The following is a 20,344-nucleotide window of genomic DNA, read 5'->3' on the forward strand; positions in this document are numbered from 1 at the left end:
GTGTCTGTGCCACGAAAAACATCAAGGACATGAATAAATTACGTCCTTCCTTTCCATTCATGGTATCAATCAGTAGGCGCGTGATATGAAGGAGAACGAAGACATGGTGTATTAACGAGCTACAAACATTTCGTACAACATGTTCACTTTTGGCGATACTCCGTCATACTCTCTTTAATATGTATGGGGCCTTCGGCTTGGTGAATCTAAATAGCAATAGAATTAGATCAAGTAAATTAATTCGGTTAAGTTTAATACGCGTGTCACAATTACAAGCCAATTACTAAAAAGGTTTAGGCTTGACACTTTCTGTTAGCGGAGGAAAGGAAACAACATATTAAGTATCTGGAGCAACAAGCTATAAATCGAGTAAAATTAATATTGCAGCGCAAATCTCGCCAACACCGAAATAATTTGGACGCGTTCGGCTGCGTTTCTTCGTTTATGCAGCGACGACTTCAGGCTAAAGTGAAATAACGCAATACTATTATTATTACATACCGGCAATCATTCTTTCCGTTGCAGAAATTCTCCTGTCGAATACAAGTGGAGCCATCGTCACATGAAAATTCCGTTTTTGTACAAATCGGATCTGGATGACATGCAACATGTAGCATAATTAATTTAAGTTGAGTACTGCAAAGATAAACAGATTTTCTACTAGATTTTAACGTGAAATATATTGGTTTTCCTTGAATGATCGAGCTTTATTGTATCACTCGACAGCATATTATGTAGATTGTAAATTAGGATTACAAATTCAAAGTCGTCTGTTTTCAATTCCGGTAATAAAACTTTATGAATATAAGAAAGTGTCCACCTCACCTGATTCCAATATATGGCAACCATATGTAAGCTAAATATACTTTATATAGTCATAATTCATAATATCAGTTCTGCTACTAGAACAGTGGTTCTCAACCTTTTTGTCTTCGCGGACCCCTTCCGGACCATCACGGACCATCACGGACCCCCACGAAGTTTTAGTTTAAAATTAGCTCAATTACCGTGTAATCGTCATCTCTGTCGTGTGCAAATGATAACAGTAGGCTTAGTGATAAACAGCAACAAAATGCCTTTTCGTGAAAATAGGATCATTCTAGTCATGTAGAAATTGGGTTGAGTTCTATTATTTCAAAGCAAATTCTGCAACTGAATTTCTTGAAATACATGCTCATGTCTTAAAAATCCGCGCCTTCGATTTGATATATAAGAGGGCCGCTGTACTAGAGTATAGTAGTAAAAGTAGAAGTAATGTCGTAAATTGGCACTCAGTTTACAAATAGATTTCAACAAATGTCAACCCAGTCTACTCCAAGTAAAAGAAGAAAAGAAAAGGCATACACAAATACTTAAGTAAGTAGTATCAAAACGTAGATTATGACTTGTCGCTGATAGTTGAAGGTGGCTTCTATCTAAGCTTCAAGACTCATATTCGAGTTAAACGCATAATGAATAATGAAACTACAAATAATTACTAAAGCTGAAATCGACAAAAATATATATTAGGCTGGCGTGATGCAGGGGCTATCTCGCCCTGTTGTTGTGACAATTAATTTAATTTGAACAGTTCGAAGGACGACTGTCTACTTTTCGAAATCCGACGTGTGAAATACAACAAGTATTGTTATAAAAACTGTTGCGTATAAATTGACGAACAACAAAACAGCTTGAGTTAGGAAGTGCAGATAGGCGAACTCAACTTGAGCACTCCAAGTTGTGGGAGTTACGGACCCCCTACTAACTTGAAAATCTGAACAAATCTTACCAACCGAACATGTCTCACATAGACGCTCACCTTCGCAAAGTAATATTTCGGCAGCCGCAGAGGTAACCATGCATATACGTCCTGTAGTGTCGCGATATTGTCCTTTTCCACGACAGGTAGTGAAACTATCCCCAGTGACTATGGAGTTGTTGCGATACAGCTCGTCAGATCCATCACTTACCACATATCAACAAGATTATTATGGAGCCTATACCTATGATAAACTAATTAAATTTTAATGTGCATATGCGTGATAATTCGTCAAAGTAACAATTTTGAATTTTGTTCATAAGATTTGCAAAAAATCATTTCGAACTATTTCAAGTGACGCTAAATTTCAAAGAGCTCCACAGCTTCTCAGCGCCTCCCATATCGTCCCTTCAGTGTTCCTGCCCCCAACTAAATGCAAATGGCTCCCTGTGGGTGCTAGCCACAATTATTATTAACCACAGCTCCAATATATATTGTCTCTATTATGTGACTTTGTCTGTATACGCACTTGCATTGTACAATCCCGTCGCAAAACATGTCATTTGGTAAACATTGTGAACCATCCATGCATGAGAATTCCCAGAGGTTGCAAGTCGATCCTATGAGATGTTTTTACAATCGTTTATTATATAAAATCGATCAACATAATACATATAGTACAATGATTCCAAATATATTTCCCACGACCCGGAGTCGAATCACATTAAGATACTCTCAAGGGAATTCGGTATTTTGGTAATTGTTTGCCCATCAAAACATAAACATCGTTCATCTAATCTGCAACGTTCTTCTGTCAGTTGACAAGTAATATAAGTATTATTATCGTACACGGGAGTCAGGCACCACTTCAATTGCATTAAACTAGCATCATTTAGATCCTAATGCCCATAAGTCGAACATGTGCGACACACAATTCACATAACTAACTCGCTGACTAGTGGCGAGATAGCGCAGTGGTATAACCCACCGCTGCAACATCAATGGGTTGCGGGCTCGAGTCCGAGCGAGGTCGACTTCAAAATTCCTATCGAAGAGGTTCTTCTGGGCGTAAGCGATATCTTACAAAAAGCCTAGCAGTGAGCCGTTTAACAAGTCGGCCGATATGGAATCAAAATCACACAAAATCGGCCTGGTGCAAATGACCGTCGTAGTCGACAAACACCATGAATACCCCGAACAAACCAACAAACAAACTCACTGACTAGATGTGATATTTTTATCCGCGTGAAATAGAGGAAGTAACAGGCCGATGTCAGGCCGACATTTTAGGACCCTTGATCTAGTTTACAATTGCTCAAATAAATTCACATATTTGCAGACTGAGTGTGCTGCTTGTGTGTATTCTTCCTATATAGTTTCAAGGAAGGTGGCCGGATATATCGTATTATTATACACGAGGGATTTGCATTTCGTTCACCTAGAACCCTACATGCAGTACGTTTATGTGCGGGCAGTAGTGTCAATTACCCAGTTTTCGTCGTCGCACGTTGCAAATATATTCACATATATATGAGTAGAGCCTATACTCAGTAGATGAACGCTCACCGGAACACAGCTCGTTCTCATACGGTTGGAGACTTGGTTCTAGTACGCAAATCCACTTTATTAGCATTTCTACCTCTGGAATATATGTTGCATACCCTCTTCCGGTACAAAACCTGATGCTGGGATCATAAGTGATGTTGTTGTATCTTAAAGGCGGCTCGTCCGATTTGTCTCTGAATGAACATATTGCATTTCGATAATGATGCTTAGATTGCCTGCAGTAACTTGGAAACACAAATGGAGCATCCTAATCCTTATACCTATATAGAGAAATACCCTAATACACCATATTTTCAGACGCTGGACTACGCTATGTATGGTTGGATTTAAAACAAACTGTGTTTTGAAAACTTTGTTTAACACATGTTGTAAACAGTGTTTTAAACAAAGACCTTTTTAAAAAACAAAATTGTGTTTTTTTTAAGTTGTAAAAACATGCCATAATTGTGTAAATACCTTTCAAAAAGCATGTTGTAGGAGCCTACAGACAATTACCACCCGATATAGCCGACGTATATCGATATGGGATGGACGTAAACCTCAAAATTGTCCGTTCAAAAGCAATAGTACAGATAGTTCGTGAAAGGAGCTATATTATTTACCCTATATTTTCAATGCTCAATATCAATCCACTATGACGTCACAATTAAATATTTGTGACGTTATAGCTTAAAAACATGTTTTAAACAAGGGCCTGGTTTCAAACATGTTTGTTTTGAATTGATTTTTGTTTTAAATGCAACCCTAACTCTCTGACTAAATAAAATGGCATAACTTTGTACGGAATTCACTTCCCCAACTCTTTCAATCAATAACTGAGTTCTCATTGTGTGGAGACTATGAGGATATGTGACTTTCGGATGAAGTGATCCTGTCAGGAAATGTCTACCATAGCTATACATAAAGAGATTTAGGTGTTGAAGTAAAGGTATTACGAGTTCCCATAAATCACTATGCATCACAAAATGTAAACTTATATATTTCAATCTGAGGACCGAGTTTTATGAGCTGATAATGCATTAAGGTCCATAGCTTAGCATCATTGTTACCGATGGATAATTCAGCATCGCAAGAAACTGATTGTAGAAGCCCGAAGACTTGGCATTTTCGACCGAATATTACTATTGCTAAATTTGCTATTTACCGCTCCGTCATTGCGCGAAATTTACTGAACTAGTGAAATTCCCCACATTGATGGCAATGATAGAGGGTATAGCCTAAATGTATACGATATTTCGTTTAATCTTCTACCCGCAATCAGCTTTTCCGTCACAGAATTCTTCGTTTCTCACACATCCAGATCCATCCAAACAAGCGAAACTGTACTTCGAGCATTGCTTACCTGCGATATAAATCAGCGATATATTACATGACTCAATATTATAGCATACTTCAATGCGAGGCATAGTGGTACGAGCTTATCCAGCGTTTTTATGCTCACCGTACCCAAGACCTTAAATATGAATGATGCTATATTTACCAATATGCATACCAAACTATGATTCAACAACGGTGACGTGCAGTGAGGTTCATGGTTGGTGAGGCATTGACCCGTTAGAGTCGGATATACAGATATATAAACAAAAAATGTTGGTTGATTCAATCAGCGATTTCTTTCTTATCCCATTAGCATTATTCACATGCAAGCTACGCAAGGAAGGTACTTTGCCCATTTGTAATCGAAGGTACAGGTATGAGGGTTACAATACGTCCTCGTTTAGGAGGATTGGACATCCTCTGTCAGCTTTTTGAAAATGTCCTTCGAGGACTCCTAAATGTCCTTCTTTTTGTCAATTCGTCCTCCTTTAAATCTACCATAATGGACAGATTATACTGTAAATGGGCACAAATGACGCTAAATAGCAAAATGGCGGGTAATTCGTGAGTTGATCGAAAGTGACGACCTCTTTTTTTAGTCAGCACCACTAAATACAAGTAAAGGGTGCGTAAAACGGCAGTCGAACGAAAGTGATGACCTTTTTATTTTTTTGTAGACAACTTCACAAATTTTCCAGCAAGAATGCCGAAATCCGATGATTTCAGTCTTGATCAACTAATTTTTAGTATTTGGGAAAAGTGTCATCCTTTCCCGGTTCCAAAATATGTTAACCCTAGCAGGTGTAGCTGGAAACTCATAACAGATATATCCACAAGGAAATGAATCTGTACTGCGCTACATGGTGGCCGTCGCAACTTCGGAATTCATACTACACCATCTGTTGGCGAAGTTGATATTGCGTTGTTTAATGGCGCTGCGAATTTCGGATTGTTAGCAAACAGTATGTGAGGTAAATTCATCTTTTCCTCGCCTGGGTATTGTTTATCAACATTGTCATTGCACGTAACAATGCCTAATTTCACATTCTTTGTGGATTTTGCGGGAGTTTTGGTGTTCTGACGTAAACAATGTTTGGCTTTCCGGAATCAGTGCGACAATAGCATTCTATTAATACCAATTAATGCAAATTATGTTTGTAATGAGTTGGGTTATTACAGGTGAAGCTTGGTCAGTCCGTGCCTCACCTTTCTCTCACCTCTCTTTTCGTGCTATATTTCTGAACTATAAATATGTGAATTCCGGGATTCTGTATCTGGAAATGTTTCAAAATTAGTCACTGATAAACATCGATGGGAAATACACATAATTATTCGTGTTACAATCATTGAAGATTTTCACAATTTTCTTTTACTCATCCTAGCGTCTGGTCGGGCACTGCCTCACTTGCCTCCCCTGGCCGAACGTCACTGTTAGACTACTCTTAGATCACATGACTCTATCGGTATTGGTTTCAAATAATTCTTTATTTTTATTGCAAATGCAGAGTATTGGATTATGAGTCTTCAAGACAATTTTTCAGCTATGACATGAGGTTTGTGGCAAAAACTTGCGATTGAACGACGGCAAAAGGTGTAATATCATACTTTCGCAAAATGCTTTTTTATCTCGAAGAAACTGAGTTGTGACTTCGCAAAATCTAGTTTCCTTGCGACATATAATGACATCTGAGTAATTTGAGCTGCCTCTGTCCCGATAAACCTCGTCCGATCCGTCTCTAAACGATGAAAGATAAGTTAGAAATGGAGAATAATGATATGCTAGTGGAAATCGATGCTCAGTGGCCCTCATACTGATAAGCCTAATTGAGTAGCGCATGGCTGTCTCCTGGATTCTGGCATGTTATCATTGTTGAGCTATGGTGCAATGTTTTTCATCGATTTACAGACTGACGCGGATGGTGGTGAGATAGCGTATAGTGGCATAATCCACAGTTGCAACATGAAGGGGTTGCGGGTTCGAGTCCGGCTGTGGCCGACTCCGATAAGCACTGGCTTTGCGGCGTGACTACTGCTGGAAATTCCCGCACATATCGCGCTCTCGATCGTGCAAGTTGTGTACTGACGTATACCACGAGACGACTAGTAACTTCCTACATAATAACTGATATCCTATTTGTGATAGTCGACGTTTCGGTCAGTTTCGGAAACTACCGGCACGCTCGTCTCAATCTTAAGACGCAAATTACACTGGTCTACAAATTTCGAGAAAAAATTTGCGCCACAAATTTTAATGATTGATTTAGGCCAATTTAAGGTCGCTGAATCCGATTTTGTGCTCCGAATTTCTCTATCACGTCAGATTTATTCGCTACGTATTTTTCTGATTTTCATAAATTACTCAAATTTCGGCATCCGTTAATGATTTTACGTTGAGCGCACAACTGCAACAGATCAAACATTGTTATTCAACTAATCTATAATAATGAAACCTGGGTAGTTGTAGAACAGAATAATTGAGTTTTCCGTGAACTTGAAACAAGCGGTTTTCTATCTTCATTCAATAAGGAACTCTTTTCGACACATTAATTCATATGGGGATGCAACTACTTTTATTCGGAAGCTGTTATCATCTTTATATACCACTCTTCATTTAGTAGCTCCGGACTTAATTTAGTTCCCATAGGACATTCTGTGGCCCACACCAAAAATCTTGTTTTCTATGCTTGAACAAAGCCAGCGATGAGCATTAGTTAATTTTTAGTGATGTTTTTATATGGTTTCGAGGCTTTCTGTTAGTATTTTGCATGATTATACGCCAGTTCTAATACGCAAAGCTTTATATTTTTGACGGTTTCTGATTTGCCGTAATATTTTACTATGAACTAGAGTTGATCGAAGTGATCGGCGTTGCTACTCAAATAACGCCTTACATCTCTACTCAATTACAAGTAGAAGTAGTAATTTCCAAGACATGTAAACACTACTTCGAGGGGAAGACGAAATGAAAGGTCTGAGAATTACTAAAAGTAATTAAATATTTGGTCGGGGATAGGGTGGCCGCATACTTTCAATCGTTAGTCAGAAATGGCCACATACGAAATCGCAAGACGTATCATCTCGGCTAACGCGATATGTCTATAATGACCCTATAACCATTGGTAGAATCTAGGAAAATATATTCAGTTACCGTGCTTTAGGGGCTGTGCCACGCAGTTATAATGATCATGTAACTCATGAGAGTGGTGCCGTGTCTTCTGTAATACCAGTCGATATTCGCTGCGCGCAACCAATACTTAACCGACGTCCTGCAAATGTACTATCGGGCGATGTACTCACTGACAGTTCTTTATCCCATCGCAAAAGAAAGACTTCGGCACGCACTGCGATCCATCCGCACACGGAAATTCGTGGTATCTACACGCCGAACCTGGATAGATATACACAATCTTGACAAGTAGCCTACTCGACCAGCAACATTCTACGGTGTTGCATGCAGGGTTGCATTTGCGACTACAGGTATTTTAAAATCTGTGTTTAAAACATGTTTTAGACAATGTTTGAAACAAGGCCTTTTTTAAAAAAAGTTGTGTTTCTTTAAAGTTGTAAAATTATGCCATAATTGTGAAATACTTTAAAAAAAACATTTTGTATGTGCCTACAGACGATTACCACTTGATAAAGCCGACGTATACGACTAGGGTTGTGTTTAAAACCAAAATCAATTTAAAACACACATGTTTAAAACATGGCCCTTGTTTAAAACATGTTTTTTATTGTTTTTCTCTACCCATGATATCCTAATGATGACGAATACCTTCTAAAATGACGATACAGTGATTCCTGCGACTGCACAGCATGAAATGCTCGAAGAAAATTCTTGTATTCAACGAATATTTTATTGAAAAAAATTACTGAGTGGCTTCCACGGCACACTGAGCAGCATAGAGCAACAACTGCTTTACTTTTACGACATCATCGTCAATATTGTCCATAAATAAGTCATCCTGCATCATAGACGGAGTTATGAAATCGTCCCGCCCTTCAAGTCGACTGAATATACCATTTACACGACTCAAAAGAGTCGTAGGGTATGTATCATCATCGTCACTTTCGCTGGGTACTTCCTCGGCTTCGCTGATTTCATCGATAACCTTCTCAGATTCTTCTTCCTCCGCAAGTATTCTATTAAACTTCCTTAATAAGTCTTTCGATTTCTGGCAGTCAGACTTTCCAAGCGAATGGTGACTTTTAATCTTCAGAATCATTTCTAGACTTCCGCAACTTAGCCTATTTCTTGACTCGGTAACGGTGGCTGCTGCTGCTGACCATAGTCGTTCACACGAGGCCGCGTGCGGTGAGCATGATAGTAAGGTCTTGGCTAACATAGAAATGTCCGGTGCATCGTCATGTACGTCACTCGAAAATATCATGGGATTTTCTGTAATGCATGGTGCCCAAACTGAGCTGTCTCCATGAAAGACACCTGTTTTCATATCATAGGCCATCCATTGCTTGACAAATTCGTGAGAAGTCGATCGCAAAGGATACAAATCCTTGAATAGTTGAAGCGCAAGGTCTCTTATCTTTCGCCTCCCTGACTGATTTAAGCCGCATCCCCGCGCTCTTGGATCCAAAATCCACGACACGAATTGGTGTGGCTCAATGTAATTGGCTGTCCTTCGTTTCATTTTGTCAAGCAATGAATCCTTCTCATTGGACTGCAAAAACGCACTGGATGATATACAACTCTTCAACCAAGTCCAACTTGTCAAAATGAGCCCTGCGGATGCATAGGCCTAATCCATTTCCGACAGGCCCGTGATTACGCGGTATGGTTTGAGCAGTTTGTATATTTCTTGTGTGTTTCGCCAGAACGATTCATCATTAATTACTGATTTCACACAGGTGGCGCTTTTACTTTGTAAGTACGGCTTTCCTCGGTCCTCAACAAAGAAAACTTGAATTGTGGCTTGTATGTTGAGAACATGTTCCAGCGAGGTCGCAAAGGAGTACCACCTTGACTCGGTAGGCAGCCACATCGGGATGGTTTCTCGTCCGTAATATTTGCACAAAGCGGTTCGAACTGCCACCGATTTTCGGATGTATGCAGCAGCTTGAACAGCTTTTATCGATTATTTCCCATACTCGCTCAATTTTCATCAAGTCCTTCACAAGAAGGTTTGATTGATGCGCCAAACAAGCTCCAGTCAATGTGATACCTGAATCTTTATTCTCTTTTAAAAGGTTTCTTGCCTTGACATAGACACTTGCGCTGTCAGACAAAGTGCATTTGCTTACTCGACGAATCAGACATCTCGTTCAGGGATTTCGCCATTCTCATCACATCAACAGCTATATCCTCGCTTTTCTTAGTTGGGCATGTTTTCTCTACGGCGAGCACTTCCTTTCCGCCATTTTCATTTATGATTATCCAACACGAATAATTTTGACAAGACGGACTTGTCCAACTGTCTGAAACCATCGTCAGATGTTCCGCCCTGTTGACGAACGATTGGATAGATGCATTGGTTTTTGTATGCAATATCGGTAATACCGACAAAGAAGCCTTGCTTCTTCTGAGTATTTTAAATTCTGGCTGTATCGAGAGACAGAATTTTTGGAAATGTTCATTTTCCAAAAAATTACACGGAACATTCTCTACCACTTATCAGTGCAAGAACTAAGTGCTCGTAAGCAGAATTAGTAGCTGCCTGATTAAAAGCACCCCTGTAAAACTGATGCAATACTGTTTGACTACTGCTGCTGCTCCCGACACTCGAGCTGCGTTCACTTTCATCGTCCTTTTCCAATTGCACTGGACGAGCGAATTTGCACTTGCTGCTAATAGAGGTCCTGTTACACTCCCGAGTATGCTTGATCATCCGCGATATTTGTCCTTCAACTTCCTTGGCACAATAATTACACTTAGCCTTCTTTCGTACCTGTACACTCGAAGAGCTTGTACAAACTTCTTGATATAAACTCCAGAGACTATGCTTTCTCCGTCCGGTCCGCATAACATGTACTGATTGCAGCGAAACAATATCCAGTATATTCACACTACAGAGAAACACAGCCAGACCTGTTCATTTGTGTTCGTTAAATGTTGGCCGTCGGCCGATTGTCAAGACTCAAAAGCGTGACAATATCGCTTTTAATTTTACTATTATGAAACAATGGAAGTCGGCGACGATCATGGTTACACCCACCGAAGTATTTCTTCGGCCTATATCTATCGGTCTACCTCGTCATGCAGAATTTTTATGGACTAGGGCCATCATCATCAAAAGATCCAATCGGTTCAAGTGATATATACTATATAGCCTGTATGTTATAGGCCTAATTGCTGACGCGGTGACGATGTCGAGGGTTCCATTCCTACCATATTGTATGCGTCGACGATTTCGTGTGCAAATCGTCTGAGGGTTCATGCTATATGATTTTCGAAAATATCAAGACAGGTTACGACATAATTATAAAACTTTTGAAAAAAAAAACACAATTTTGTTTTTTTCTAAATGGCATTTGTTTAAAACAATGTTTAAAACATGTTTTAAACTGAGTGTTTTAAACAACCGTTTGTTTTAAATGCAACCCTATATACGACACGGGATTGTTGGAACCGTCAAAATATTCGGTTCAACAGCTATAGTACGCAGAAATTTCGCCAAGGGAGCTATATTTACCCTGTATTGTCAATAGTCAATGTCGATCCAATATGACGTCGCAACTGAATATAAGTGACGTCATGTCCTAAAATAATACGATAAAAAACATGCTTTTTACAAGTGTCTTGTTTTAAACATGTTTGTCTTAAATTGATTTTTCTTTTAAATGCAACCCTAGCTGCATGTAGTGCAAGTACGAAATTTATGGCGTTTTTCTACAATGCATCGTTGAAAACATACTTCCAACCATGAATTTATTCCAAAGTTTGTGGCTAATTTGAGGACACGAACAATACCTTAACGTCACGAACGTACGTGATGTCTTATAAAAATGCGTAGAACGAATACCACCACGAACAACAAATGAACACAAGCGAGTAGGGCCTGACCATCGCTCGCAAGAATCGAGTCATGCAATTGAATAATGGAATCTATAGCTTCCATTCTCTTCATCGTGTTTTCAAAGTCCCCCGGATATAACATACATTCCTCTAATTCAGGGGTCGGCAACCTTTTGCTAGTCGCGGGCCAAATTTCGGGTGTACAACCTTTCGGCGGGCCGGATTTTTTCTTAGTACTATATTTTACGCTCACTTCGGTATATTATCCTATATTGCTGCAATCTCAATCATACCAATCCGAAGACACATGTATTTACACTTTAACGACACAGAATAATTGTGACAATTGACGCAGCTTGCTTTGTGAAAGGTTTTCAACTTCTGGTAACAAATCAGATGAAACAAGAATCAGACTCTATTCAAAATGGACGTCCGAAATACGTGATCTTAGCTTGCTCTTCGTGAATTTCATTGTTCAAAACTATTGTTGACATGCGTACGTGCTTTCAAAAATCGATGCAATTTTTTTGCATTGCTGGTCAAGCTGGGATAAAGACCAATTTCAAGAACGTACTCTTTGTCAAAGTCATGCAGCGATATGCTCTTTGTATGAAATTTGTCATTCAACTGCATCGCATTTTAGAAAAGCCCATTTGAAATTTTCAGGCAATGGTATTGGCGTCCATATTAAACAGAGTACTGAATAGTCAGAATTCATTTTGTAGACAAGGAATGTCGGAAAAGCGGGTGAATATTCAGTAGTTTAATTTCGTATCACAGTTACAAATGTAGTGTTGGTACTAGGTTTTCTCTCCTCCAGTATAGGAAAGTGAGCATAATTTTCGTTGTACTGTTGACATTTCCAGAGTCACAGATTTGTTTTGAATGCGCCTCAACATCTCATGTATGTAGTTGTTTTCCCCCTGAAGTTGCAAGTTCAATTTGTTCAGATGTGACGTTAAATGTACCAGGAAAGCAAGATGAGATACCCATTTTCGATTACAAGATTATGAGTCGGCGATATTTGTATTTTCGAGGAAAGTTGCTGTTTCATTTCGCAGATCATACACTCGTGTAAGCATAGCTGCTCGACTCAATGAGCGAACATGACAGATATATGCCTACATGACACCGCCATATTGATTCTCTGCATCTAGTAATATCTGGCGTAACTGATACAGTTGATGAGATAAAATCATATTAACAGTTTTCACCATTGTGGCCAAAACACTATTCAGGTTTTTTGTCTTGGCACACAATGCCTTCTGGAAAATCAAACTATAGACAGGCTAACTAACATACGGAGGCTGGTTATCTATAATTGAATAGTTTGAGATTCCGTCATTGCGTCTGAGATGCTCCAAGCGCCTTTGAAGCTATGGAAGGACACCTTTATTGTCACACCCCGTTAGAGTGATCAGCCCTTTAAAAAGGATGGAACACCTTCGGTTGCGAGATACACCCGATTGATAAGAGCACTGATCCAGTCTAGTCTATCTCCATCTCCTACTTCAACCACCTTCGTTTTATGGCGTAACAATAGACTAATACGATGTAGGCTACTATTATATCGTAGCAATGCCGCATTTTTTTCATGCAGCGCTGCACTGCAGATTGGAACTCATTATGAAGCGGCGGGCCGTATTCTTGTGATAACTAATTATCATGTCGCGGGCCGGACGATTTCGCTTGGCGGGCCGGATCCGGCCCGCGGGCCGTAGGTTGCCGACCCTTGCTCTAATTCTAGGCGTAGTCAAATGAGTTCTACAGAAGGGGAACCCCCTTCTGAAAAGAAAATGTATTATAAAAAGAGCCTCATTACAATTGATATACAAATATATTAGCTTATACTTCTTACCCTATATATAGATAACGCGTGTCACTCATGCGCCATGGCACTAGTAAACACTCAATCGTACTTACCATCACAGAGCTCGTCCTGTTGTGCACGCAGTTGCGATGGCAATATGCAGAGCCTAGGAGTAAATGAATCCTTCCCTCTACGACAAATAGTCGTATAATCACTATAGTTGCTATTGACAGTCCAATAAGGCTCGTCTGATCCATCCCTGTGGTTAAAAGCATTTTCTCGATTGGTGTGGGCACGTCGTGTGATTTCATTCAGACAACACTGGTCAACACATATTTTTAGGCAGACAATTTAAGAGTGGTTTTGGGGGTTCTGAAGGGCACTGATTCCGAATATGGCCATAGTTTTTTTTTCAAATTAACTATTGTTGTGAAGATAACCCATGGGGATATCATATACATAAATACACTCCAGTCATGTAGGCTACATAAGTATTTACCTAGATACTCAAATAACGTGGCATTAATTCAATCAGTTTCATGTCAACCACCTATTGTAAATTTGAAATAATCAGTTGGAATATAATATTAGTGATTTATTTTAAATCACAATTTTTTTTGTAAGATTTTAGCCGGTAAGCTATTCAGTACAGTTTCTTGAAAGGCTCCAGCAACCATCTGACATAATATGTTCAATTGTTCATCTCATCTGTCCTGATTTCTTTCTTTTGTTGTTCTGATGTCCTGGTGGAACCTCTCCCCTTGCTAATCAACAAGATGATCGGGAAATATATCAAGATGTTATAACAGGAAGTGAACTTTTATGCTCATGTTTGTGCTCAAGTGCTCGATATGCAGATACAAATTTTCGGACCAACAGTTTGTGGTTGGGTCCTTTATGATCATCTAACAAGTTTTTTTTTTGTTAGATCTTAGGACAAATTACATGCAGTGATCTCCTTCCTAATGTGAAATTGGAATCTTTCATTGGTATTCGAATATACCAGATATCAGGTTTATGCTTGTCGTTTGATAGGGTTACAAGGTATACCCACTTCGTTGACCCAGCGGAAAATTATCCATTTATCAGTCAAAAGAAAGAAGACGCATATGAGTATTGTAGTTAAGCCTTCCAAGGACAAATTTTATAGTTTCATACTCCTCTTTAATCTTAGTAGAATGACCAATCGATACAGGAGAATATGTGTTTCCGTTGTGAAAAACTACAATTTTTAGGCTTGACAACCTGCTTTTTTGACAAACAAATATTTCGCAAAACGTCATGTTAAAATTGATAGAATGACTGAGAATGACATGAGGTTTCTTCATAGTCAATTAGTTATTTATGCGCAGTATAAAATTAGAAAAAACTACGATTTTCTTCCAATCAAGTGAAATATTCAAGGGTAAATACAGTAATTTAGGGCTTTATTAGGCGTATAAATATCTTCTGACAAAGAGTCAATCCGACAAAACTGATGTGATATTCGTAATCAGCAACCTCAAAAACACCAGAAACGGCTCTCAGATGTTCTGCCTAAAAAAAAATCATATTGTTGACCAGTGATAATGAAGATGGTTGTCATTTTGTTTTGTCCTTACAGAAAAGGCCCAGAAAATAACCCATATTGAAGGATGAATGAAAAAGTAAATGACTAATATAAAGAAAAAGTACATAAAAAATTCAGACGAAAGATTAAGACAAAAAATTAGGGAAAAACAATATTTCGTGGGCCGAGATGAATGTTGGATTGCAATACCGCAGTTAATCGTTTTGCATTTCTATTCATAGTTTCTTGCGTATCACGTTGTACATTTTAGTCTTACAAATAAAAGAACTGCCATTTTATGTATCTAAGGATGCCATCGATCTTTGTTGTGATCAACCAATCTAATGCCCGAACTCCTGCAGCTAGACTTTTGTGTATAAATAGGTATCGGCATCAATATCATTCACCGTGATGAGATCGTGACAGGGTTGTAACCAAGTCACAGGGTTCCGAGTCACAAGTCAATCTCAGTTATATAGTTTTGACTCGAGTCAAGTCGAGTCATTTTTACTTCGCCACCGAGTCAAGTCCGAGTCCAAGTCATCGAGCAGAGGTTCGAGTCCAGGTCATGGTATTATGACTCGAGTCCGAGTCCAAGTCATTGTGTTGACTACTCAGTTTCCAGTTAAATTTTTGTTAAATCCACTTTTTATAACTCTGTTTGGTGATATCGAATGGTTCGAATTTATAATACACTAATTTTCCTCACTTTTAGCAGTTTTCGGTCGCATTTTCAAGTACCAGTACCATTAGACGAAATCCCAATAGTGTGGTTACTTTACTTACTTTTATTTCTCTTCGAAATTACAATGAAATGTCGGTCTTGGCCGTCTGAGTCTCGAGTCATATGACTTGGTTCGAGTCATGCGCAATGACTCGAGTCCAAGTCGAGTCAATACACAGATTGACTCGAGTCGAGTCATTTCGGTATTTTGAGAAAATGACTCGAGTCAAGTCGAGTCATCAGAAAATCGAGTCATGACTCGAGTCATTACAACCCTGGATCGCGAACCTCAAAACTACAGGAACAGGTACATGCGGACTGCTGTGTAGTTGAATTCACATTGTAGCATCGTGTTACAGGCTGCACTATACAAAGCCATGGTGTAATTAAATATACGTAACCATATCGTGTTAACACGATTCGGAGGCACTTTCCATGTGAATATTGCTATCCGAATGCACACCGCAAGCTGTAACGCATACCTGCAATCAGTTATTCCATCGCAAAATTTCTGCGTCGGTATACACATTGTCTGGTCCGTGCATGCAAATTGGTTGCCTGGACACGTCAAACCTGTATCGATTTGATTGAAATGCTTACCATGATAATTTCGGTAAATCACACGAATATATGCAAGAAATAATTGATACCTAACCTTCAATGCAGATGATTAATACCATGGCCGCAGTTCCAATGTAAACATGAAGCATCCTCCATTTTAACATTGAGCTTTTGATGTTTCGTGCTGGTGTCATTGATGCCTTAGATCACGGGTCGCTGACTTAAAAGTGGTCGTATGACACGTTCCAAATTTCGTAGTAGCTGCGGGTCACAAGACCGCAATATCGACACGCGATAGGCACCACTTTTATGTCAGTACAACACCGTGCTCTCTCATATGACGGTGACGGGCATAGTTACCACAAAAGAAGAGATATTTTATCAAGGAAATACGACTACAACAAAAAATATCATGATCATCACTTTTGTTTTATTTTGAACTATGAGCTGCGCCCGATACTCGAAAACGCTTTACGGAAACTAGGGAATCGATATTCGGAATAGTGAGGCACGATGCTAGCTGAAATACTATCTCATTGAATGCTTGATCTTGTGGGGATGCCCTAACCAGTTTTCAAGCATTTCGAATTTGGAACTGTCTGGGCCATTAAACACCAAGGCAATGTGCCCAATCATATCAGCTGATTATCCCTTGATGGAATGCTGTTGCCACCCCCGAAGTCGTTTCAGCTAGTGAGGAATAGTGATGTTGGGCACAGGAGAATAGCTCATTTTGAATACAACAGCAACAGCAACAACAACAATATTTTGAAAATAAAATCAATTTCAGCATTTCAAAATGCTTTACTTAACGTGTTTTCGAAATTTGAAATCAGATCGCGGGCGGTGAAATAATACATTGTGGGTCGCATGCGGCCCGGGGACCGAGTGTTAGTGACCTCTGCTTTAGATATCGAAAATAACTAGCTCTTATAACTAGAGGCCGACCGATATTGGATTTCTGAGCCGATACCGATAAGACCGATATCCAGTACCTCCACCGATAACCCCGATATATTCAGCCGATATTCAAAAGATATGGAATCTAGTTCAAGGCCCATATTTAACACCTCAGAGCATTTATTTCAACAACTTTACAGCCATTGATATGCTAGAACATGAAATACATGATCTAGTGGCTATAAAAATATATCAAAAGCACCAATCCAGCAGTTGCAGATTACAGTTCACGAAGCACAATTTCTCGGCCCTTTCTCCTCGGAGTGAACTTCTGTGGTCTTCCATAAATGATGTATATAGTACTAAACACAGTGAGCAGTCTTTCACTTGGTACCATAGTTAGTGGCACAGCAAGAATTGGAAATCTTTCTTCATTTCGGTGCCACCGCTCCCTTGCAGGGGATCTTTCCTTCAATAGTTTCACCAAATATTAATATTGATATTCTTCTGGCAGTGTACCTGGAGCCTTCAGCACATCATTACCAAATAACTGAAGAGAATGTGCAAAGCAACTGAAATTGTCCACGTCTGCAACTGCTCCACCCGTCCCCCTTGGGCCTTGACCATGACCAGCATTTCAACAATCAATTGATCAATATTTTACGCTCTTTTAGTCAGAATTGGCCAATGTTATCGTGGAATCCAAAATTTTCTTATCAATTATTGGCTTTACTCCACGTTTGCTTGATTTTCTTACCCTCTATGCTCGCATATTTCCTATCATGGTGGCCCCGCAGGCCTCAGTCAGAAGACTTCATACATTACTGGTATAATTAGCGGGGCTGATGCACGATGCAACGTGACTCGTAGAAATGCAAGGCCAAGGATATAGGAGCATGTGCATTTTCCGCTCGCATATCTGTTGTCACGATGCACAGTGCACACTATAGCCTATGACGACAGTGTCATACAAATGATCGCATGATCTCATGCATGATCGCAGCTTCATATGATTCATATTTCCGACAGTTAATCACCGAGCATATGGATATTTTTTCACAAGAGCTTCCCTCATTTTAAATTAACAATCCACCGAATATTAGCCAATCTCCAGGCCATCAGAATTGTACCAATTTTCGCTTTGCAGATCTAAATTATACACTAACAGGTTGCGGCATTATGCTACTCAGATAGTCCATTCATATTTACCATTATGTACAACAATAGGACACTCAGAAACTCTATTTTGCGTTATTCGCTATATACTATATACATATATATACGGTACTATATAACCATACAATAAATCACTTCATTCCATCAATTTTAACAATGCACTGTGATTGAGTCCTAGCCTAAAATGAGGTATGGATCGGGAATTGACTACATAAATATATCGACGATCCATTCTTATTAATTCACCCTTTCGTCTGGATGTATAGAACATTTGCAAGTCAAGTCATTTTATATGGAATCTCATTACGCTTATAGCAATCCTATTCAGACGTTTGTCCTATCGCATGACCATACCTAGACGCACGGCCATCACTCTCCCCCCACTTTTTTTAAAAGGGTAGGTTGTTTTATATAATTCCCTAATACACTACGCATTTTGTAACTGTGAAACTCTTGTTATTGGCTTCATCGCTGCATTCAGTTGTTCTATCCCTCTCCAATTATAAGGTGAACACACGAATCGAGGGATCGATTCATCTTTTAGTTCTATTCTACATGAATACTTCATGGCTGGTTTCCCCCGCAAATGCCCGACAAGATCTTCCAATTCTGTGGCAAACGGCTCATACACCGCTCTCCATGTTTTTTCGTCTATAATAGTATTGGCGTCGTCATTAAGATCGGGCTGTTGGAATGGCGCTTTTGACAGCAATACGGATTGCTTACGAAGCTCTTCCAATTCCAATCTAACCTCTATATCCGATTCATTTTGCAACACATATTCCGTTATTGGACCATCGAATACCTTTCGCGGGAAATATTTTGGCCTTTTATTTGTCGTTAGAAACGAGGCAAATAACTCTCCACTATGAGATTTTTGATGCTTCGGTACGCTTACGTCAACATCCACTTCGGGGCCTATTGGATTGAAAAGATCTTGCGCCCTAAAACTTTTCGACCCGTCGCACTCACATTTTACACCGAATGTGACCAAATTCCGTGCCTGCACTTCACCACTATTTTCAGCGCATGTCCTATCGGCGCTGTCACTATTATATTGGCACGGGTGCGACTTTACAATTTCTAACGACCTAACATTCGAAACAGCCTCGCGATTGCTGTTTTTCACGTTATCTCCTTGTTTGGCCAAAGTTTTTATCTCCCGCCCTTCACCATCATATTCTATTACGGCATGTGTCGACAATGAACACGGAACACCTATTTCGGACTGAGTCAGCTCTTTAACACCGTATCAATTGAAGGCAGCGGTATAACCTTGTCTATCCAATGATATCAAATAATATTTAACGGGACATTACCACACGCAAAAGGAATTGAAACCCCATCAATTTCTATATATATCAATGACTCGACCTGTGACGACCCACCTATACCTTCTATTGTCGATGTAGCCAATTACCCGCGTATAAAGCTAATTTCCTCTACGATCGGATAATTATCTGCCAAAACTTCGATTTTGTAGCTTAGTCAAATCATAGCTGTCCAATCGGGAAATAGTCTAGCCTACTATTCCAGAGTACTACTCAAATAGTTTTTTTTTACATGCAGACATATACAACGTTGTCTCTACTTCTACTTGAGTATCAACGCTGACTACTTTGACCAGCGTAAAATTTATTTCCTCTATCTAATCAAGTTATCCGGGCAAACTAGATAGAATTGAAGATAATAATTGTTGATGCGCCTTTATATCGACTTCATGGGCATCAGCAGTGGACAATGTAGGCCTACGACATTTTCTAAAATACCATCAGCAACTGTATCGACATGTAACATGTATCGGAAAACAGCTATCATGCACCAAATAATCAGCCTATTACTGGGTGATATCAATATTGTTTCTTCCGCAGTAATAAATTGTTTTTTATCGATCATTTTTGGACGCTAAGAAGGTAATAATACCTGTGGCACCTTCTCTCGATCGAGGGGCGTACAGAAAGTCCCCTGTACAATGTGAGGATTTGCGTTCGCATTGAGTGACACTCTTTCTGTCATTGACCGTGGTGTTGGGT

At 39.4% G+C, this 20,344-nt stretch overlaps 1 protein-coding gene and 1 long non-coding RNA gene across 4 annotated transcripts in view; one reads left to right on the forward strand and one right to left on the reverse strand.

The window, feature by feature from the left end:
* The window catches only part of LOC145447306 (uncharacterized), a 168,161-nt gene that overhangs the window by 43,414 nt on the left and 104,403 nt on the right, over positions 1 to 20,344 (reverse strand). The window contains exons 1-10 of one of the 3 annotated variants that reach the window (XM_080325739.1): positions 16,330 to 17,960; positions 16,157 to 16,247; positions 13,515 to 13,660; positions 7,919 to 8,009; positions 6,227 to 6,357; positions 4,556 to 4,646; positions 3,305 to 3,477; positions 2,268 to 2,358; positions 1,799 to 1,944; positions 502 to 592 (exon numbers count right to left, since the gene is read on the reverse strand). The exons of the other annotated variants lie outside the window; for them this stretch is intronic. Of the exons in view, the coding sequence (XP_080181865.1) occupies positions 502 to 592; positions 1,799 to 1,944; positions 2,268 to 2,358; positions 3,305 to 3,477; positions 4,556 to 4,646; positions 6,227 to 6,357; positions 7,919 to 8,009; positions 13,515 to 13,660; positions 16,157 to 16,247; positions 16,330 to 16,429 (1,151 nt within the window). The 5' untranslated portion in view covers positions 16,430 to 17,960. Of the gene's footprint in view, positions 1 to 501; positions 593 to 1,798; positions 1,945 to 2,267; positions 2,359 to 3,304; positions 3,478 to 4,555; positions 4,647 to 6,226; positions 6,358 to 7,918; positions 8,010 to 13,514; positions 13,661 to 16,156; positions 16,248 to 16,329; positions 17,961 to 20,344 lie in introns of those variants that run through there. 3 annotated transcript variants of the gene reach the window in all.
* Positions 1 to 20,344, forward strand: part of LOC145447607 (uncharacterized) — a 142,814-nt gene that overhangs the window by 12,229 nt on the left and 110,241 nt on the right. The window lies entirely within an intron of this gene.

This window comes from Botryllus schlosseri, chromosome 1, assembly GCF_051294905.1.
Source record: "Botryllus schlosseri isolate E-star chromosome 1, Bs_hap1, whole genome shotgun sequence".
In the NCBI taxonomy this organism is placed as follows: Eukaryota; Metazoa; Chordata; class Ascidiacea; order Stolidobranchia; family Styelidae; genus Botryllus; species Botryllus schlosseri.